At 41.0% G+C, this 20,317-nt stretch overlaps 1 protein-coding gene across 6 annotated transcripts in view; it reads left to right on the top strand.

Moving 5' to 3' along the window:
- Positions 1 to 4,524: 4,524 nt before the first annotated feature.
- fip1l1a (FIP1 like 1a (S. cerevisiae)) overlaps positions 4,525 to 20,317 on the top strand; it is a 120,031-nt gene continuing 104,238 nt past the window's right edge. For 4 of the 6 annotated variants that reach the window (XM_043690917.2, XM_043690926.2, XM_043690936.2 and 1 more), the window contains exons 1-3: positions 4,525 to 4,714; positions 4,847 to 4,892; positions 19,600 to 19,660. In XM_043690917.2, the coding sequence (XP_043546852.2) occupies positions 4,627 to 4,714; positions 4,847 to 4,892; positions 19,600 to 19,660 (195 nt within the window). In that variant the 5' untranslated portion in view covers positions 4,525 to 4,626. Of the gene's footprint in view, positions 4,715 to 4,846; positions 4,893 to 18,463; positions 18,665 to 19,599; positions 19,661 to 20,317 lie in introns of all 6 variants that reach the window. The other 2 variants (XM_087988164.1, XM_043690944.2) reach the window with 2 other exon arrangements.

Here is a 20,317-nt window from a genome sequence, read left to right on the forward strand (position 1 = left end):
ACAACTCTGATTTGGAGTCTTGACGAATTTCAGTCCTCCAAATAGGTTGCTGGCAGAAAAGATTTGGGAAGCTCTACTTTAGCTCATTAAGTGATGCTGCTGACATCTGCTTTGCTTAATACAAAACAGCCCTTCTCATTCATCATTGAACAATGTTACAATACAATATAAAAACACCATCAATATTTTTAGAATATTTTTATTCATTCATTGGATGTGCGCATCACTGGCTCTGCCAGCATTTATTACCCATCACGAGTTGTCCTGGAGAAGGTGATGTATTTCAGCAATTCATTTGGTCGTTACACCCTCACACTGTTAGATTGGGTCTTCCAGGTTTTTGATGCAGTGACACATAAGAAGTGGTGAAATAGTTCCAAGTCAGGATAGTGAGTGGCCTGGAAGGGAACTTGCTGGTGTTGGTGTTTCCATGGATCTGCTGCCCTTTCCATCTGTTCGAAGGTTTGGAAAGTGCTATCAAGGGGTTCTTGATAAATTTCTGCAACACATGTTACAGATAGTACACACTGTTGTTATTGAGCATCAGTGATGCCGCTTACTCCCAGCAAGCTTCTTCAGTGTTTTTGGAGATGCATTCATGAGGCAAGTGGGAAGTTTCTGTCACAGAACGAATTTGTGTCTTATCGATGGTGGACAGGCTCTAGGGAGTCAGGAGGTGAGTCATATGCTTGCACAACTAAAAAGGGTCTTACACATTATTTCTATTGTTAAATGAACTAACAGCCAGACTACACATGCTCTGGAGCTGAAACCATTTCCTCTCAAGTGACCATCTTGTCACCATTCACACATTATCTATTTGACATGTTTTGGAAAATGATGTTTCTGTATCATTGAGTAGGATGCAAAGCCATTTAATATGGTCAGAAAATAGTTTGCAAAACCATCTTTGTTCTAATTATAGTACCACAGTTATTCAGATGCCTTACACAATGGTGGTTTGAAGACACTTGAGAACAATCACTGTCGCCATCCTTACAGTTCACTATCATTCCAGGTTGAGGGCTTCTGCAAACAGCTAAGTCATTAATACAGATCAAGAAAATCAATTGTCCTAAAGTCAATCCCTGGGGTCCCTCCATTACATATCTGCCTTCATTCTGACAAACAACTAATCCCTACTATCCTCCAATTTTGTATCTATGAAACCACTTTGTGCCGATTATTCCATGGGTTTAACTTTCCTGACAAGCTTATTTTGTGGCACTTTTGGAAGGTTGTATATAATGCACACACAAACTACATAATCCCCATCAATAAACATATGATGGTACCTTATCACAAAACTCAGTTTAAAAGCTCTTTAAAAGCTATGCTGATATTTCTTAATGAGAAGCTTTCTCAACACTGAGCTTAAACTGACTAGACTGTAACTAGCAGAATTTATTCTTGCGTCTTCTTTTCAAAGGGGTCAGTACTCTTCTGTCCTCTGGAACCATCCCCATACTTAAAGAAAATTGAAAGACTGCAGTTAATGCCTCTGCAATTTTTGTTTCATCTTGCTTTTTTATTTCCATTATCCAGGGAACTCTGGTTTTGTTTCCTCTGCCTTTTTCCTCTATGGGAATAAATGCATCTCCACTCTACCTGAACTTTCAATGCACATATAAAATAGGAGCAGAGGTAGACCATTCTGTCCTTCAAGCCTGCTCCACCAGTCAATAAGATCATGGATGATCTAGTCTTTAAGGACAGCCATTTGCTCAATGTGACCAACAATCTTTGATTCTAATTTACCTAGCACAAAACTGGAATCAGTGATGCAGATAATGCAAGGTGTTAGAAAGGATTCTGAGGGATAGGATTTATGACCATCTGGAAGAGCATGGCTTGATTAAGTACAGTCAGCACAGCTTTGTGAGGGGCAGGTCATGCCTCACAAATCTTATTGAGTTCTTTGAGGATGTTACTAGACAAGGTGATGAGGGCCGAGCAGTGGATGTGGTGCATATGGACTTCAGCAAGGCATTTGATAAGGTTCCCTATGGTAGGCTCGTTCAGAAGGTCAGGGGGAATGGGATACAAGGAAATTTAGCTGTCTGGATACAGAATTGGCTGGTCGACAGAAGACAGGAGTGGTAGTGGAAGGAAAATATTCTGCCTGGAAGTCAGTGGTGAGTGGTGTTCCACAGGGCTCTGTTCTTGGGCCTCTACTGTTTGTAATTTTTATTAATGACTTGGATGACAAGATTGAAGGATGGGTTAGCACGTTTGCAGATGACACAAAGGTTGGAGGTGTCGTTGACAGGATAGAGGGCTGTTGTAGGCTGCAGCGTGACATTGACAGGATGCAGAGATGGGCTGAGAGGTGGCAGATGGAGTTCAACCTGGATAAATGCAAAGTGATGCATTTTGGAAGGTCGAACTTGAAAGTTGAGTACAGGATTAAAGACAGGATTCTTGGCAGTGTGAAGGAACAGTGGGATCTCGGTGTGCAGGTACATAGATCCCTTAAAATTGCAGCCCAAGTGGACAGGGTTGTTAAGAAAGCATATGGTGTTTTGGCTTTCATTAACAGGGGGATTGAATTTAACAGCCGTGAGATTTTGTTGCAGCTCTATAAAACTTTGGTGAGACCACACTTGGAATACTGTGTCCAGTTCTGGTCGCCCTATTATAGGAAAGATGTGGATGCTTTGGAGAGGGTTCAGAGGAGGTTTAACAGGATGTTGCCTGGATGGAGGGCTTATCTTACGAAGAGAGGTTGACTGAGCTTGGACTCTTTTCATTGGAAAAAAGAAGGAAGAGAGGGGACCTAATTGAGGTATACAAGATAATGAGAGGCATGGATACAGTTGATAGCCAGAGACTTTTTTCCAGGGCAGAAATTGTTAAAACGAGGGGTCATAGTTTTAAGCTGTTTGGCGGAAAGTATAGAGGGGATGTCAGAGGTGGGTTCCTTATGCAGACGGTTGTGGGAGCATGGAATGCGTTGTCAGTAGCAGTTGTGGAAGCGAGGTCATTGGGGATATTTAAGAGACGGCTGGACATGCATATGGTCACAGAAATTTGAGGGTTCGTACATTAGGTTTACCTTACATGAGGATCAATGGTCAGCACAACATCGTGGGCTGAAAGGCCTGTTCTGTGCTGTACTGTTCTATAATGTTCAAATATATAAATAATAATTTTTCTTGTTTCTATGTTGAGTTTCATAAGTTACATCAATTATGTGTAACAAAGTTGTGAAATGAATTTTTCAATTATTTCATGGAGCATTAATGTTGCAAACAAGTCAAGCACAATCGCTTTTGAAATGAAGGAAAGCTGCCTTTTTGTACCACTACAGTTCGTTTGGTGTAGGTTAGCGCGCAGGTGAAGGGATGGAGATATAATTTCACATCAGGATAGGATGTGGTTTAGAGAGGAAATTGCAAGTGACATTCACATGCATCTGCTGCTCTTGTCTTTCTAGATGATAGAGATCATTAGTCTGCAAGGTGCTGTGAAAGGTATATGTTATCATGCTTTAGATTAACACACACTAAAATCGTTATAAACCTTTCCTTGTATTCTTGCCTGAGTCTTTATTTTCAAACACCATTTGAGATCATAATTTTAAGTGAAAGAAAATACAATGCTGTTGGAGGTGACATTTTTTCAATGGGATGCAAAACTGAGGCCTTGTCCGTTCAGTTAGGTGGACAGAAAAGATTCAAGACACTAATGCATTGGAATTCTCAGGTGTCTATTTATTGTACATCCTTTAACCAAAATCACTATTCCAGGCAAGTCTTTAATCAAGGTGGCCTCACAGCACCAGGGTTGATTCCAACCTCAGGTGACTGTCTGTGTGGAGTTTGCACATTCTCCCAGTGTCTGCGAGGGTTTCATCCCAGTTAGGTGTATTTGTCAGAGGGAAATGGGACTGGGTGGGTTACTCTCTGGAAGGTCGGTGTGGACTGGTTGGGCTGAAGGGCCTGTTTCCACACTGTAGGGAATCTCATCTAATCAAAAAACTGTATAACTTGTCTATGTTTCCTACACTGCAACAGTGATGTACAACAAAGATTTTTCTCTCAGTATAAAGCTTTCACAACATGAATGTGAAAGGTGCAAAATAATAAGATTTTTAAATATGTTATGTGTGGTGCCTAAATAACCGGTCCTTCCAGCAAAATCTGTTCTACAACTTGTGTCCGTTATCCAACAATGTATTTTAAGAAAAGAACAGAAAATGTAGGAAACACACAGCAAGTCTGGAAAGCAATTTGTTTCTCTCCCCACAGATAGTGCCAGACCTGAGCATTTTCTGTTTTTATTTCATATCCGGAGTATTTTGTTTTTGGAACATATTTTTAAAGTCCAAATTGCTTATGAGTCACAAACCAAAACGTGTGAACTGTTGTAAGAGTTCTGACTATTGCTTGTACACAGTGTGTCTCGCTCCTCCGCTGACCTTCTCTTCCTTTGACTCCGAGCAGCAGCAAGACTGAGGGGCTGGTGCCAGACGCTGGTTTCCGGGTCAGAGGTAGCGGCTCCGGGGTTATTTCCTGGGTTAAAGGTCAGGTCAGGGAGTGAATGTGCGCATCAGGAGTTGGGCCCAGTGTACGGTGACATCAAATCCCTTTCCCCGGGCAGGCAGGCAGGCGGGCGGGTAGCAGCATGTCAGCGGATGCGGAGAACATGCCGAAGGAGGCCGGCTCGGGCAGTGCCGGGCTCGGGGAGGATGAAGAGCACTGGCTGTACGGAGGTGAGTGTGTGGGCCCGGGGTAACAGAGCTGGCTCCGGCATGTCACTGTCAGTCAGTCAGTCAGCCCGGCCGCTGCTCACCGTCTTTACCTCTCGGTCTGCTTTCTAAACCGATGTTCCGTTTTGATTTCAGATGAAAACGACCCAAACAAACAGGAAGAGGCCGCGCCGGTTGACAGGTGAGCGATTTCATGTCAGCCGCCGGGCCTGCCTTTTCCTCGCTTCCACTGTGTGGGTCATTTACATTTTGATGAGGTCCTTTACCCTTCAATACTGCTTTCAGATCACTGATAAAGTTCCCCTGCTTTCAGCCTGTGATTTGGTTGATCAGTTTGTACAGAATTCAGGGCACGTTTTAACTAGCTCGGAGTGATGTGAGATTCTCAGAAGGTTTGGTCGGATAGACACTGAGCGGTTGTGTCCTATTGTGAGAGAGTCAAGGACCAGAGGACATAATCTCAGGGATCACCTCCGTAAACAGATGACGATTTTTCACTCAATGTAGTCGAATTCTTCACTATAGGTGGCTGGGTTGTTAAGTGTCTTCAAATCTGTGAAGGATAACGTTTTGATTAGTGAGGGAATTAAAAGTTATGTAGCAAAGTAGGGAAATGGAGTTGGGATCAGTGCAACAAATGGTCTACTTCTGCTCTCAAGTTTTGTGGCTTTTTGTATTTGTATCAAGATTTCTGTCCAAATGAAATGCTTGACTGTAAAGTAGTTTTTTTATTGTAGGGTCTGAGAGCAGAGTCACTGATATTGATATTAATGTCATCGTATCTCAAGTGACAGTTTTTCCAGCATGGAAGAAGGCCTTTCATGCTGATCATAAAGTATCTATTTGCTCTAATCCCAATTTTCAGCACTTGTTCCGTAGCCTTGTTTTGGCAATTCAAGTGCTCATCAAAATACTTAAATATCTTGAGGTCTTCTGTCTCTACCATCCTTTTATGCAGTTAATTTCAGGTACCCACCATCCTGGTATTGATCCTTTTACTAAGGGGAAAAATATTCTCCCTATCCACTTGAACTATGACCCTTTATAATTGTGTGTAGGTCAATAAGCACCACCAGCGCTGAAAATGTGTTGCTGGAATAAGCACCAATAAGCATCACCACCACAACAACCTTCTCTGCTTAAAGAGTCGGTTTTGTCCCTATCCAGATTCTTGTCATAACTCACTTGCTCCAACCCAGCCAATATCCTTGTGAATGTCATCTGTTCCTCTCCAATATAATCACATCTTTCAGATGGTATATTGGCCATCAGAACTGCACACAGCAGTCACTGTGGCCTAACTAATATTACATACAGATCCGTGATTGCATCCTTGCTGTTGTGCTCATTGCCTTGACTAATAAAGGCCAATGCTGGAAATGTGTTGCTGGAAAAGCGCAGCAGGTCAGGCAGCATCCAGGGAACAGGAGAATCGACGTTTCGGGCATAAGCCCTTCTTCAGGAAGGCCAATAAAGGCCAATATCTATATGTTGTCTTAACCTTCATGGCTATCTGTCCTGCTGCCTTCAAGGATCTTTGGACATGCACACCAAGGTTTGTCTCATCCTCTGTACTCTCGAGCTTAGGGCTTTGGCAGCTGAAGGAGCAGAGATGAATAGTGAAGAGATTAAAATTGTGTTTGAATAAGAGGTCACCGTTACAGGAATGCAAATGTTTTGGAGAATATAGGAGGACTGGAGGATATAGGTAGGGACATGAAGGAATCTGAAAACAAGTATGAAAACCTTTCAATCAAACATTACTTGATGACAAATGAATGGTAAGCAAAGATGATAGAAAAATTAGATGGTGCAAGTTGAGTCATAGAGAAGGCCTTCCTGATGAAGGGATTATGCCTGAAACATCGATTCTCTTGCTCCTTGGATGCTGCCTGACCTGCTGTGCTTTTCTAGCAACACACTCTTGACTTTGATCTCCAGCATTTACAGTCCTTACTTTCTCCTCAGAGAGAAGTACAGTATAGAAACAGACCCTTCAGTCCAACTCATCTATCCTAACCTATTCTAGTCCCATTTTCCAGCACTAGACCCAGATCTCTGTAAACCCTTCCTACACATATACCCATCCAGAACCTTTTAAAAGCTGCAGTTGTACTAGCCTCTGCCACTTCCACTGGCAGCTCATTCCATACATGCACAACTGTCTGCATCAAAAAGCTGCCCCTTAGATCCCATTTATTAGAATCAGGATCCCGACAGCATGGAAACCGGCCCTTCGGCCCAACACGTCCACAACAACCCTCTAAAGAGTAATCCACCCAGACCCATTCCTCTACCCAATTACTCTACATTTACACCGATTAATGCACTTAACCTACACATCCCTGAACACTATGGGCAATTTAGCATCGCCAATTCATCTAACCTGCACATCTTTGGATTGTAGGAGGAAACTGGAGCACCCAGAGGAAGCCTACGTAGACCCAAGGAGAATGTGCAAACTCCACACGCAGTCACCCGAGACTGGGCTCGAACCTGAGTCCCTGAAGCTGTGAGGCAGCAGTGCTAACCAGTGAACCACCATGCCACCCTTATATCTTTCCCCTCTCACCGTAATAGAGTTCTGGATAACCTTGAGCTTAGGAAGGATAGAATGTGGGAGAACAGTTAAGAGATGTGTTCACTAGTTGAATCTAGAAGTATAGAAGGCATGAATGCAGGTTACAACATTGCCTGAGGGGTGAAGTTGGAGATGGAAATATCCTGTCTTGGCAATGGTATGAATGAGAGGTTGGGAGTTCATTTTGAATTGAATATGATATTCATGTTGCAAACAAATTGCCTTAATTTCAGACTTGCCAGGGAGAGAGATGGACAAAAATAGAAATTGTTGAAAAAACGCGGCAGGTATGGCAGCATCTGTGGAGACAAAGCAGAGTTACCATTTCGGTCCAGTGACACTTCTTCAGAGCGGTAGGAATAGAATTGGCAGCAACGGAACAGAATTTGGAGCAGGGTCCAAAGGCAATAGTTCCAGTTTTTCCAATGGTTAACCAGAGGACATTTCTACACGTAAATAAACTGCTTGATATTGTACTAACAGTAGAGGGGTCAAGAGAGTTAATGTCGTCAGAGTCTTTTTTTATATAGAGTGACAGAGACTTGCAGCACGGCAACAGACCCTTGGGTCCAATTCGTCCATGCAGACCAGATATCCTAAATTAATCTAATCCCATTTGCCATCAATTAGCCCATATCCTTCTAACCCTGCCTATTCATGTACTTATCCAGATGCCTTTTAAATGTTGTATATGTACCAGCCTCCACCACTTCCTCTGGCAGCTCAGTCCATATACGCACCACCTTTTGCATGAAAAAGTTGCCCTTGGGTCCTTTTTAAATCTTTCCCCTCTCACCTGAAACCTATACCTTCTAGTTCTGGATACCCCCAACCCAGGGAAAAGACATTTGAAAACTAATGCAATGCTTTTGGATGATGTTGCTGAGGGACAACATGTAGATAAGCTAGAGGGAACCAAGGAACGGTTCTTGGTGGTTATTAGAGGTAATGATGCCAGAGCTATTACAAATGATTTTCTGACGGTGATTTGGGTAGATAAGAAGAAACAGGGTGAGAATAATCCCACCCAGCTGGATTGAGGTGTTGGAGGTGGATTGTATATCAAAGTTGCAGGCAAGTTGCAAAGGTTAAGTATTATTCTTAATATTATAAACCGGTAGGTTATCCTTCCTTGTCTATTTTGAATGAGCTTGTGTTGTTGTGATTTAATTTTCTATCTTTTAAAGTCTCAACCTTGTAGGTATTTTAAGAATAATTGTGTTCTGGTACTTCACCTTTTGTGAGTCCACCTGGGGACTGTGCACAGGGTTTTCATCATGAAACAATGCACAAAAGCTTGTTCCATCTTTTTGTGATGCCCACAATCACTTAGCAGTAATGAACAATCTGGTGATTATGTTTTCCTTTTCTTCAATCCAAAGTCCCAATTGTACTGAGTCGACAACCACACTGCCTAATTCTGGTGAGCTTCTTGTATAATGGCTTCCTATTACCTCTTAATCAGTGGACAATATCTAGTTGCTAAATGAAACAATAGCGAAACATGAAATTCTGAAATTCCCGGGCATAAAATGTTGGTAAACAATTGTATGTGATTCCATTATGCCAAATTGCTTTCCAGTTTCCACAATCTATAGATCTCAGATTAATCACAATTTCAAGTAGTTTCTTTCCTAATTGTCTTTTGTTTCTCAATTGTGCTGGTTTACAGTTCTGTAATTCTAGCCACCCTTGCACCAGTGTTTAATTTGCAATGACTATTGGTGTGCAATATAATAGCTATCCCCTTCCAAATCTCAGCAATCACATGTACCTGCTTGCTTTGTGATTAGTAGTTGGAACCTGAGTAATATTTTTGAAGTTAACCCAGGGCTGTTAAGGCCAATTTGTTTAATATTTCCTGGAGTTTCAATTAAGATTAGCTGATAAGTGTGAATTGAATGGTGTGGCTCTGTTAAATTTTGTGTAGCTCTATTGCCGACCGAGTAATCATGAAAAGTTGTCATTTTAATCGCTGTGAAGATATATTTAATTGTGATATCACAGAGTGAAGGATAAATAAAGCAGTTCAAAGTCAGTTTGTAAATGCATTTATATTGCCCTTTTAATGTGGAAAGATGAAGGCCTGGTGCCAACATTGCTCTCAATTATTTTCTGACCTTTTATTTAAAAACCAGTTAACTTCATAGAACTGACCAACTTCTTTGTGTTTTACTTTTAAAATCCAAATCCCAACATATATATATGCACTACACCTTAAATCGCAAGAGGGAAATTAAAGATAGTTTAATGCATTGGTCAATGAAAAGACAAATGAATTCTAAATAAAAACCAAAAGAACTGCAGGTGTTGGAAATTAGGAACTAAAACAGGAATTGCTAGAAAAGCTCAGCAGGACTGGCAGCATCTGTGGTAAGAATTCAAAGTTGACATCGCACCTGCTAACCTTGTGCAGCAATTCTGTTTTTGTGTCAAATGAATTCTAATGCAGAAAAATGAGAGGTAGTACGTTTTTGGAGTGAGCATATATTTTAAGGTTTTTTTCCTATCTTTATGCTAAATAGTTAAACTTTGAAAGGAATTAGATGGAGAACTTTATCAGCACTTGTCATCTAATTAAAAACATTTCAGCAAGAAAGTGAAAGTCTGCTCTATTGGTAGAGGCAAAAAAGAATATTTAAATCTATACAAACAATGCGTTATGTCACTGTTAAAATTATTTGTTCAATTTTGGACAACTTCATTAAAAACAGAGTAAAGCTTTAAACATGAACATTGAACAGTACAACACAGGAACAGACCCTTTGGCTCGCCATGTCTATGCTGACCATGATGCCATTCAAAACTCATCCCATCTACTTTTCTCCTGGTCTGTATCCCACCTGTTCATGTGTCTATTTAAATGCACCTTAACTGTTGCTATTATATCTATATCTGCCACCTTGACAGCATGTTTCAGGCACCTACCACCCTCAGTGCTTTTTTTTTTAAAAAAACTTGAAACAAAGGTCACAATTGCTGGAGAAACTCACCAGGTCTCACATCCTCTTTGGTAGGAAGGCAGGGTTGATGTTCCTGGTCCAGTGACTCTCTTCATATTGAATCTTCTGATGAAGGATCATTGGACTTGAGATGTTGACTGTACTCTTTTTTTTCCTACAGTCGCTGTCAGACATGAGTTTTTTCCAGCAATTTCTGTTTTTAACTTAATATTATTTTTAATATTTGGCTCTCAAGTAATCTTGTAAAGCTTTACTAAGTTGTCATCTCATTTTTAAGTGCACCTGATGCTGATCCTGGTATTCCTTCCTGCACTGTGTTGAACCAAGGTTGATCTGATGGCACTAGTCAAGTGGAGGATATTGCAGTCCATGAGGCACAGATTGTGATTGAAAGCCCACAGCACTTCATGACTACCCAGTTTTCACTTGCTAGATCTGTTTGACATCTGTCCCATGGAATGCCACAGTTTTACCCCACAATACTCTGAAGGGTATTCTCAATGTGAAGACATGATGTCCACAAAGACTGTGCAGTGATCACTCCTGTCCATCCTGTCAATAACCAAAGCATCTCTGACAGACAGATTGAGGATTTGATTAAGTAGATGTTTCTCTCTCGCTGGTTCCCTCACCATGGAACCATAGTATTTTGGAGCAGAATTAGGCCACTCATGTTAAGAAGGCATTTAGCACACTTGCCTTCATTGCTCAGACCATTGAATATAGGAGTTTGGATGTCATGTTAAGATTGTACAGGGTGTGGGTGGGTCCACTTTTGGAGTAATGTGTACAGTTCTGGTTGTCCTGCTATCAGAAGGATATTATTAAATTGGAGAGAGTGAAGAAAAGATTTACCAGGTTGCTGCCGGGACTGGAGGGTTTGAGTTATAAGGAGAGACTGGACTGGAACATTTTTCATTGGAGCGAAAGGGATTGAGGGTTGACCTTTTATAGAGGGTTATAAAATCATGATGGGCGTTGATCAAGTGAACAGCAAAGGTCTTTTCTATAGGCTGGGGAGTTCAAAATAAGGGCGCAGATTTTTAAAGTGAAAGGAGAAAGCTTCAAAAGGGACCTGATGGGCAACTTTTTCAGTGTGTGGTTCATATGTGGAATGAACTGCCAGAGGAAATGGTAAAGGCAGGTACAATTAGAACATTTAAAAGACATTTGGACAAATACTTGAATAGGAACAATTTGGAGGGATATGGATCAAATGCAGGTGAGTGGGACTAGGTTAGATTAGGAAACTTGGTTTGTATGGACGAGTTGGACTGAAAGGTCTGATTCTGTGCCTAATGAGTCTACAACTTTATCTCTTTCAAAATTCCTCCCACTCACCTTAAACCTATACTTCCTAGTTAAAAATGACACAATACTTGGAAGTACAAGTTTTTGGAGTGCTGCTCCTTCATCAGATAGCTAATGAGGTAGGATCATAGGACACAGAATTTATAGTAAGAGGACAAAGTGTCATACAACTAATTCGATATATTGAATAAACCTAGATTGCTGTTCAGTTTTTGATCACATAGAATGGGGATGCAGGTTTCGATTGAGAAATATGTAAATCCCAAAACTTCTTTCAAGTCACAGTTCCAAGAGTACTTAAGGTTTTATATTTTTTAAAAAAGTGGCATCTCAGCCGAGTCTCTCTCTCTCTCTCTCTCTCTCTCTCTCTCTCTCTCTCTCTCTCTCTCTCTCTCTCTCTCTCTCTCTCTCTCTCTTGTGCACGCGCGCACACCACTCCCATCATGTGCACACCCCCTCTAGGCATATATTCTGTCACACCTGCACACATTCTATCAAGCATGCTCCTGTTCTCACACGATCACACTCTCACATTGTCACACGATCACACAGACCTTCTCTCATACACACATGCTGTCTCTCGGACACATGCACACCCCCTCACAGGCATATATTCTGTCACATCTGTGCACACATTCTATCAAGCATGCACACGTTTTCCCTCCCACTCCTCTCTCTCACGCTCTCTCTCACACTCCCATAAGTCTATGGGGTGAATTTGTGTTTGCGGGTACATTCTATTTTGTTTAAAAAGCGCAATCTGTAGGCTGTCAGTTAATGTGACATTTTATTTAATTCCTACTTTGGAAATAGAACCAGCTGACTCAAGGTTGAAATACAGACAGATTCTAACCTCAGAGTCATAGAGACGTACAACACGGAAACAGACCCGTCAGTCCAACTCGTCCATGCCGACCAGATATCCCAACAATCCAAAAGATGTGCAGGTCAGGTGAATTGGCCACACTAAATTGCCCATAGTGTTAGGTGCTTTAGTCAGGGGTAAATATCTGGTAGGGGAATGGGACTGGATGGGTTACTGTTCAGAGGGTCGGTGTGGACTTGCTGGGCCAAAGGGCCTGTTTCCATACTGTGGAGAATCTAATATCTCCTCTAGTCCCATTTGCCAATACTTGGACCATATCCCTCTAAACCCTTCCTATTCGTATACCCATCCAGATGCCTTTTAAATGTTGTAATTTTAGCAGCCTCCATTACTTCCTCTGGCAGCTCATTCCATACATGCACCACCCTCTGCGTGAAAAAGTTGCCATTTAGGTCCCTTTTATATCTTTCTCCTCTCACCCTAAACCTATGCCCTGTGGCTTTGGACTCCCCTAACCCAGGGAAAAGACTTTGTCTATTTACCCTATCCATGCCCCTCATGATTTTATAAACCTCTAAGGTTACCCCTCATCCTTCGTGAAAACAGCGCCACCCTATTCAGCCTTTCCCAATAGCTCAAATCCTCCAATCCTGGCAACCTCCTTTTAAATCTTTTCTGAATCCTTTAAAGTTTCACAACATCCTTCCAAGAGGGAGGAGACCAGAATTGCACGCAATATAATGCATTGTCTGAGTTGAAGGGTCACTTTTTTTAATGAAACCTTAAATTATCTTGGGACTATGCCCTCAGTGGTTAGCACTGCTGCCTCACAGCACCAGGGTCCAAGACCCGATTCCAGCCTCGGGTGACTGTCTGTGTGGAGTTTACACATTCTCCCAGTGTCTGCGTGGGTTTCCTCCGGGTGCTCCGGTTTGCTCCCACAGTCACAAAGATGTGCAGGTCAGGTGAATTGGCTATGCTAAATTGCCCATGGTGTCAGGTGCATCAGTCAGAGGGAAATGGGTCAGGGTGGGTTACTCTTCGGAGGGTCGGTGTGGACTTGTTGGGCTGAAGGGCCTGTTTCCACACTGCAGGGAATCTAATCTAATCTAATCTAATCTAAATTTACATATTAATCAATCGAAATCTGCATCCCCATTCTAAGTGATTAAAGACTTAACAGCAATCTAGGTTTGTTCATTACATCACATCAGTTGTATGATACTTTTACTGTAAATTCTGTGTACTATGCTCCTGCCCCACTAGTTATCTGATGAAGGAGCAGCACTCCAAAAGCTTGTACGTACTTCCAAATAAACCTGTTGGACGATAACTTGGTGTTGTGTGATTTTTAACTGTTATCCAGGAGAAAGTGAGGACTGCAGGTGCTGGAGAGTCAGAGTCGAAAAGTGTGGCACTGGAAAAGCACAGCAGGTCAGGCAGCGTCCGAGGAGCAGGAGAGTCAGTGTTTCAGGCATCAGCCCTTCATCAGGAATGTCACATTCCTGATGAAGGGCTGATGCCTGAAACATTGACTCTGCTACTCCTCAGATGCTGCCTGACCTGTTGCCCTTCTCCAGTGCCACACTTTTCAAGTCTGATTTTAACTTTATCCACCCCAGTCTAACACCGGCACCTCCACAACTTGACTATATTCCATAGTATTTGACATTTATATCCTAAGAAAAAGACTTCAACTATTCATGCTTCTCTTAATTTTGTATATTTCTGTCAGGGCATCCCTGAGCCTCTGATGCTGTAGTAAAAATAATCTAAGTTTGTCCAACCTGTCCTTATAGCTAATACCCTCTAATTCAGGCAAAATCCTGGTAAGTCTCTATATCTGCCATGTCCTTCTCCACAGTAAACACTGATGCAAAATACTTGTTTAGCATTTCCCCTATCTCTTGTGGCTCCACGCTTCGGCTGCCTTACTGATCTTTGACGAGCCCTATTCTCTCCTTAGTTATCCTATCATCCTTACTGTATTCGTAAAAACCCTTTGGATTCTCTTTAACGCGATTTGCCAAAGCTATCTGATGTCCCCTTTTTTATCCTCCTGATTTCATTCTTAAATATACTCCTACTCCCTTTCTACTCTCATGATTCATTCAATCCCCCCTGTTTATACCTGACATATGCTTCTTTCGTTTTCTTAACCAAAACCTCAATTTCCTGAGTCATCCAGCATTCCCTACACCTACCAGCCTTTCCTTTCACCCTAACAAGAATATACTGTCTCTGGACTCTAGTTATCTCATTTCTGAAGACTTCCCATTTTCCAGTTGTCCCTTTACCTGGGAACATCTGCACCCAATCAACTTTTGAAAGTTCCTGCCTAATACCGTCAAAATTAGCTTTCCTCCAATTTAAAACTTCACCTTTTAGATCTGGTCTATCCTTTTCCATCATTATTTTAAAACCAATAGAATGATGGTTGCTGGCCCCAAAGTGCTCCCCCACTGACACCTCAGTCACCTGCCCTACCTTGTTCCCCAACAGTACATCAAGTTTTGCACCTTCTCTAGTAGGTAGAAGGGCAGTGATCATCTTGTGAAAGTACATCATTCATTCACCTTTTAATTTTGATCTTCCCCTCTAATTTTCTGCCTGTAATCTTCACAGAAATTGTTTAATTTAACACATCATGTCTGTATTAGCGAAAAGTAGGCCATTTAATCTCTCAAACTGGTTCTTCTGCCATTCTAAATCAGAACATAGCTGACATATATAGTGACTTGGCTGCTTGGATTCAGAATTGGTTTGCCCAGCACAGGCAGAGGGTAGTGGCAGTAGGATGTTTTTCTAGCTGGAGGTCTCTGACTAGCACGGGGATGCATACTGGGACCTCAGCTGTCTATGATATATATAAATGACTTGGATGAAAATGTAGAAGGATAGATTAGTAAGTTAGCAGATGATACAAAGATCAGTAGAATTATGGATAATATAGAAGTTTGTCAAAGGATACGGCAGAGAAATGGCAGATGGAGTTTAATCTGGGTAACTGTGAGGTGCTGCACTTTGGGAGTTCAAATATTAAGGAAAATTACACTGTTAATGGCAGGACCCTGAACAGCAGTGATGTACAGAAGGATCTTGGGATTCAGGTCTGTAGCTCCCTGAAAGTGGCCACACAAGTAGATGGGGTGGTAAAGAAAGTGTATGGTATGCTTGTCTTTATTGGGTGGGAAATTGAGTACAAGAGTCAGGATATCATGTTGCAGCTTTATAAGACTTTGGTTCAATTCTAGTTGCCAAATTACAGGGAGGAGGTGCAGAAGTAGTTTACTAGGATGCTATAAAAACAGAAGTCGCTGGAAAAGCTCAACAGGTCTGGCAGCATCTGTGGGGTGAAATCAGAGTTAATGTTTCGGAAAATATTAATTCTGATTCCTCTTCACAAATGCTCCCAGACTTGCTGATCTTTTCCAGCAACATCTGTTTTAGTTTCTGATTTACACCATCTGCAGTTCTCTTATTTACTAGGATGCTGACTGGATTAGAGGCTCAAAAGTAGAAGACGCAAGTTTGTTAATCAGACAGTCTACACATTTCATCCAAATCGTTTTAATATGTATAATTTTATTTATGTATATAACAGCACAGGTCCCATCAGTGATCCTTGCAGAATACCACTGGTCTCAGACTTCCAGTCAAAAAAATACCCCTCCATAACTACCTTCTGTCTTCAATGATGAAGCCAATTTTGTATCCAATAAAGATACTGGAATGAGAACTCTTAATAGTTAGGAATGACCATAGAAATTGGGAACTTTTAACTGGAGTAGGGGAGATTTAAGCATTCTGAATGGGCAAGTTTAAATAGTACTTATCCATTTACTGGGGAACCATCTCCAGTGGACAGTGAGTTAATTCAAGGGCATAAATTAAAATCATCACTAAAAAAAAAGATTTAGCAAAAAGTACTCAGGTTCTGAGACTATTGAATGGTCTGCCAGAACCTGATTTGAAGCAAAATTTGAAATAAAAAGTGGATCAGTATTTTTGAAGAGAAAATCATGAAATCAGTGCAGATGAAGAGTAAGCACTTAATACATCAGTGATATAGGAATGGAGGTTCAACTATTTGTTTTGATTTATCATTGTCAGATACCTAAGTAAAATGAAAAGTTTTGTTTTGCATGCGGTACAGGCAGATCATGCCATACAGAGTGCATGGGGCAGTAGAACAGAGCGAAGAATACAATGTTATGTCTGTAGAGAAGGTACTCAGAGAGACTTAGAATTGGGTTTTAGAAGAGCAGGATGATGAGATATATAAGAATAACATCTGCTGTTGGTAGCTCGCAAAATGTTGCCACACTCCAAAGCTATCTTGAATGCTAATTGCATGACTTCCATTTTATAAAATTTAGATGAAGAAAATCTGGCTAATTGTTCCAAGTACAGGACAAGAGTCAATTAGTAATGAATTTTATTTTGTTTAACGGGATAAAAGTTTTTAAAGCTGTTTTTTTTCTGGTTGCAAAAGAAAGTCCAGAATATCCATATTTCTTTGGATATTGTTCATCCACAACACCACTCTTGTCAGAATCTTAATTCACTTTCTAATGTGGAATATTTGGCGTTTCTTATTTGTGTGTACTTTAGAATCATAGAATCTCTACAGTGTGAAAGCCTGTCAAGTCCGCACCATCTCTCTGAAAAGCTTCCCTCCTAGATCCCCCCCCCCCCCCATAACCCTGACCAGTCCACCTAACCTGCACACCCCTGGACACTATGGGCAATTTAGCGTGGCGAATCCACCTAACTCACACATTAGATTAGATTAGATTAGATTCCCAACAGTGTGGAAACAGGTCCTTCGGCCCAGTAAGTCCACACCAACCCTCCGAAGAGTAACCTACCCTCCTCTGACTAATGTACCGAACAACTATGGACAATTTAGCATAGCCAATTCACCTGACCTGCACATCTTTGGAATCTGGGAGGAAACTGGAGTATCCGGAGGAAACGCAGACACAGGGAGAATGTGCAATCTCCACACAGACAGTTGCCCAAGCTGGAATCAAACCTGGGACCCTGGCGCTGTGAGGCAGCATTGCTAACCCCTGAGCCACCGTGCTGCCCAATCTTTGGACTGTGGGAGGAAACCGGACTACCCAGAGGCAACCCTTGCCAGACACTGGGAAATTGTGCAAACTCCACACAGACAGTTGCCGAGGGTGGAATCGAACCCGGGTCCCTAACACTAAGGCTGTGATGCTAACCGCTGAGGTACCACACCACCCTATTTGTACTTTCACCAATGTTTGTATTTCTCTACATTTCTCAACAATTTCTCTCTCTTTTTAGTTTGTCCATTTCGGAAATCTATTTTCTCCTCTGTACGGAAGTGTGAACCGAGACATTGAGTGGCAGCATTGTATTTGACTCAGTTATCGGTGTTGGGTTATAAAATAGCAGTCTAAAACCTCTTAATAATTTCTCTCCTCACCATCACCTCTTTGGTATGCCAAACATAGCTGAGACTGGCTAACATAGCACAGAGTGGGAATTGAACTGGGGGCTTACTAGCTTGTTTGTTTTATTTCTATATTCCACTAGGCATTAGGTTATCAAGGGAGTGCATTGCAGCAACCTACTTTGAAGTATCAGCTGCTTTAAAAGGCAAGATCTATCTGTTTTTGGGGAGTTGGGATTCAAAAGCTGGCACCTGCTCTTTCCTTGAGTAACAAAACAAACTCAGACCAGAATTTGTGTGTTATCGTGTCCTTGGGGATGGTCTGAGGTGTTCTATGTTAGTGAATTATTTCAAAATGCATTTGCCGTTCTCATGCGCAAAAACAATATAACCAGATCCCAAAAGGCAGCAAATAAAATAAATAACTAGTTATAAAAACAAAGTACTGGGAAACACCATCAGTTTGGCAGTATCTGTGCAGAGAGAAGTAGGGTTAAGGTTTGGAGTCCAATATGATGCTTATTCGGTAAGCCTGGATAAAGAACCAGTTCACCTTTTTCTACTCGCATCATTCAAAGGAGAAACATTGGTCAAGGTACCTCTTCAAATAATGATATAGGATCTTCTCTGTCTGCCTGAATAGGTGGTGAGAGCTTTTGCTTAATGACCTGATCTTGTGATTGGCAACAAAGCCAAGGGTCTCACTGCTGACCTTGAAGAAAACTGTCCACAAGGATCTAGCAATCCCTCTGATGAGAATTACCCCTTTCCTGACAACAGTTTAAATCTAGTATCCAATCAAAGGGATGCCTTGGCGTGCAGCAGGAATCATGTCAATAAGCAGGTATGTTTCCATCGACTCAAGGTTTTTATACATTGCAAGGAAGTTACAAGTATTTAAAGTCTTATACTGCAAATTAAAATTTCAGAAAATGAAATAATTGAAGAAAGAAGCGAAAATAAACAGGTTTGTTTAAAGACAAATTTGAACTGTCTAATTTTTTAACATCAGGGAGAAATTTGACTCTCGATGAAGATATGATGTTTGCTTTTCAGAACTGGTCAGGGTATTTAGGGAGGTAATTATGCAGTTGGTGTGCCATTGAAAACTTACTTACACCTCATTCATGGATTGTAACTTTCTGAAAGCATTTCACAGTGAGACTAATTGTGTAAAACTGGAGGTTTTTGCCAGTTGATGATTATGGGTTATTGCCATTGTTCGATTCCCCTATCGGTGCACCCTATGAAAGTTTCATTTTCTCTACAGAAATTTGGGCATTTGCAGAAGCCTAGAAATTACTATCAAAGTGGCTGTTAATTTCAGTAGAGTAATAATGAATACTGATATTTTGCTGTGGTCGTGACAGTGAAACTCTCGACTGTTTCCTCTTAAAGAAACGTCATCTTCTACAAAACAGCTCTCAGTCAGCCTTGATAGCTCGTGTATTAACATTACAACGTCTAGGTTACACAATTTTCTGACTCATGAGTGATAGATGAGCAGGTGCACTCATTTATAGCATATGTTCCTTCAAAAATCAAAGTATACCTTTTGAAAAGCATGTATTTTGACACAGTTCAGAAATATTTTGCCAATTTTTAATCTTTGTTTCATCAAAAGTGTTATTTTCTGAATGAAAATTATCCATCTGATCTATGTTCATGGTTGTAAAATGGTGTCCATTTCTTTTTACTTTAGTGCTTTGTCGAGTTTGAAGGGCTCTGCTCTTTCACTTGAAACATATCTTAAAATATTAATAATTTATCTCTCTTTAGTGTCGATGCACCTGCTCCAGACTCGATGGAAGAAACTCGGGGGAATGGAGTGATGAGAGCGGTGAGTGCAGTTGACTTGGGAATATCAAAGTAGATGATATAATTGGGCTCAAGAAAATATTGGTGTTGAAGAAATGAGAAACACCAGTTGTTGATCTGTTTAAAGCAACTGTTTTTTCAGCTATCAGTTGACTGCTGTGAGGAATATAACACTTGAATGGGAATTTCTTTGGGTTTTGTACCTTATTTCATTCCCGTCTGTATGATATGTCATGTTTTCTAGACTTTTTTTTGCTGTATTTACATGGATCGCATTGTGTTGTTAAATTCAAGCTAATGTGTTGAACACATAGGTGGACTATGTTGTCACAACATATTAAGTTTTTGAGTGTCTGAACTGGCAACTTGAAGATATTGAAGGATTGTTTAACAGGTCAGCAAACATCATACTTGCTGCCATCCCATTCAAGTGAATTCATCAGAGATCATTGTTATTCTGGTTAGGATAAGTTGTAAGGAAAGGACATTCTGCCCTGGAAATACAGAATCAGAAACAAAGAACTAGTTTTCTTAAGGCAACCCATCAATGTATGATAGTGTAACTTTTTAGTTTTATTGTTTATTGTGTAGAATCAAGGTTTTAGAATTCAACAAATTTATTCTGCAAATGTTTACATGGAATACGATGGAATCACAAAACAGCTTCAACATAGTTAGA

The sequence above is a fragment of the Chiloscyllium plagiosum genome, unplaced genomic scaffold (genome assembly GCF_037043375.1).
Source record: "Chiloscyllium plagiosum isolate Xiang-an unplaced genomic scaffold, Cpla_swu_hap1 HiC_scaffold_1, whole genome shotgun sequence".
NCBI lineage: Eukaryota > Metazoa > Chordata > Chondrichthyes > Orectolobiformes > Hemiscylliidae > Chiloscyllium > Chiloscyllium plagiosum.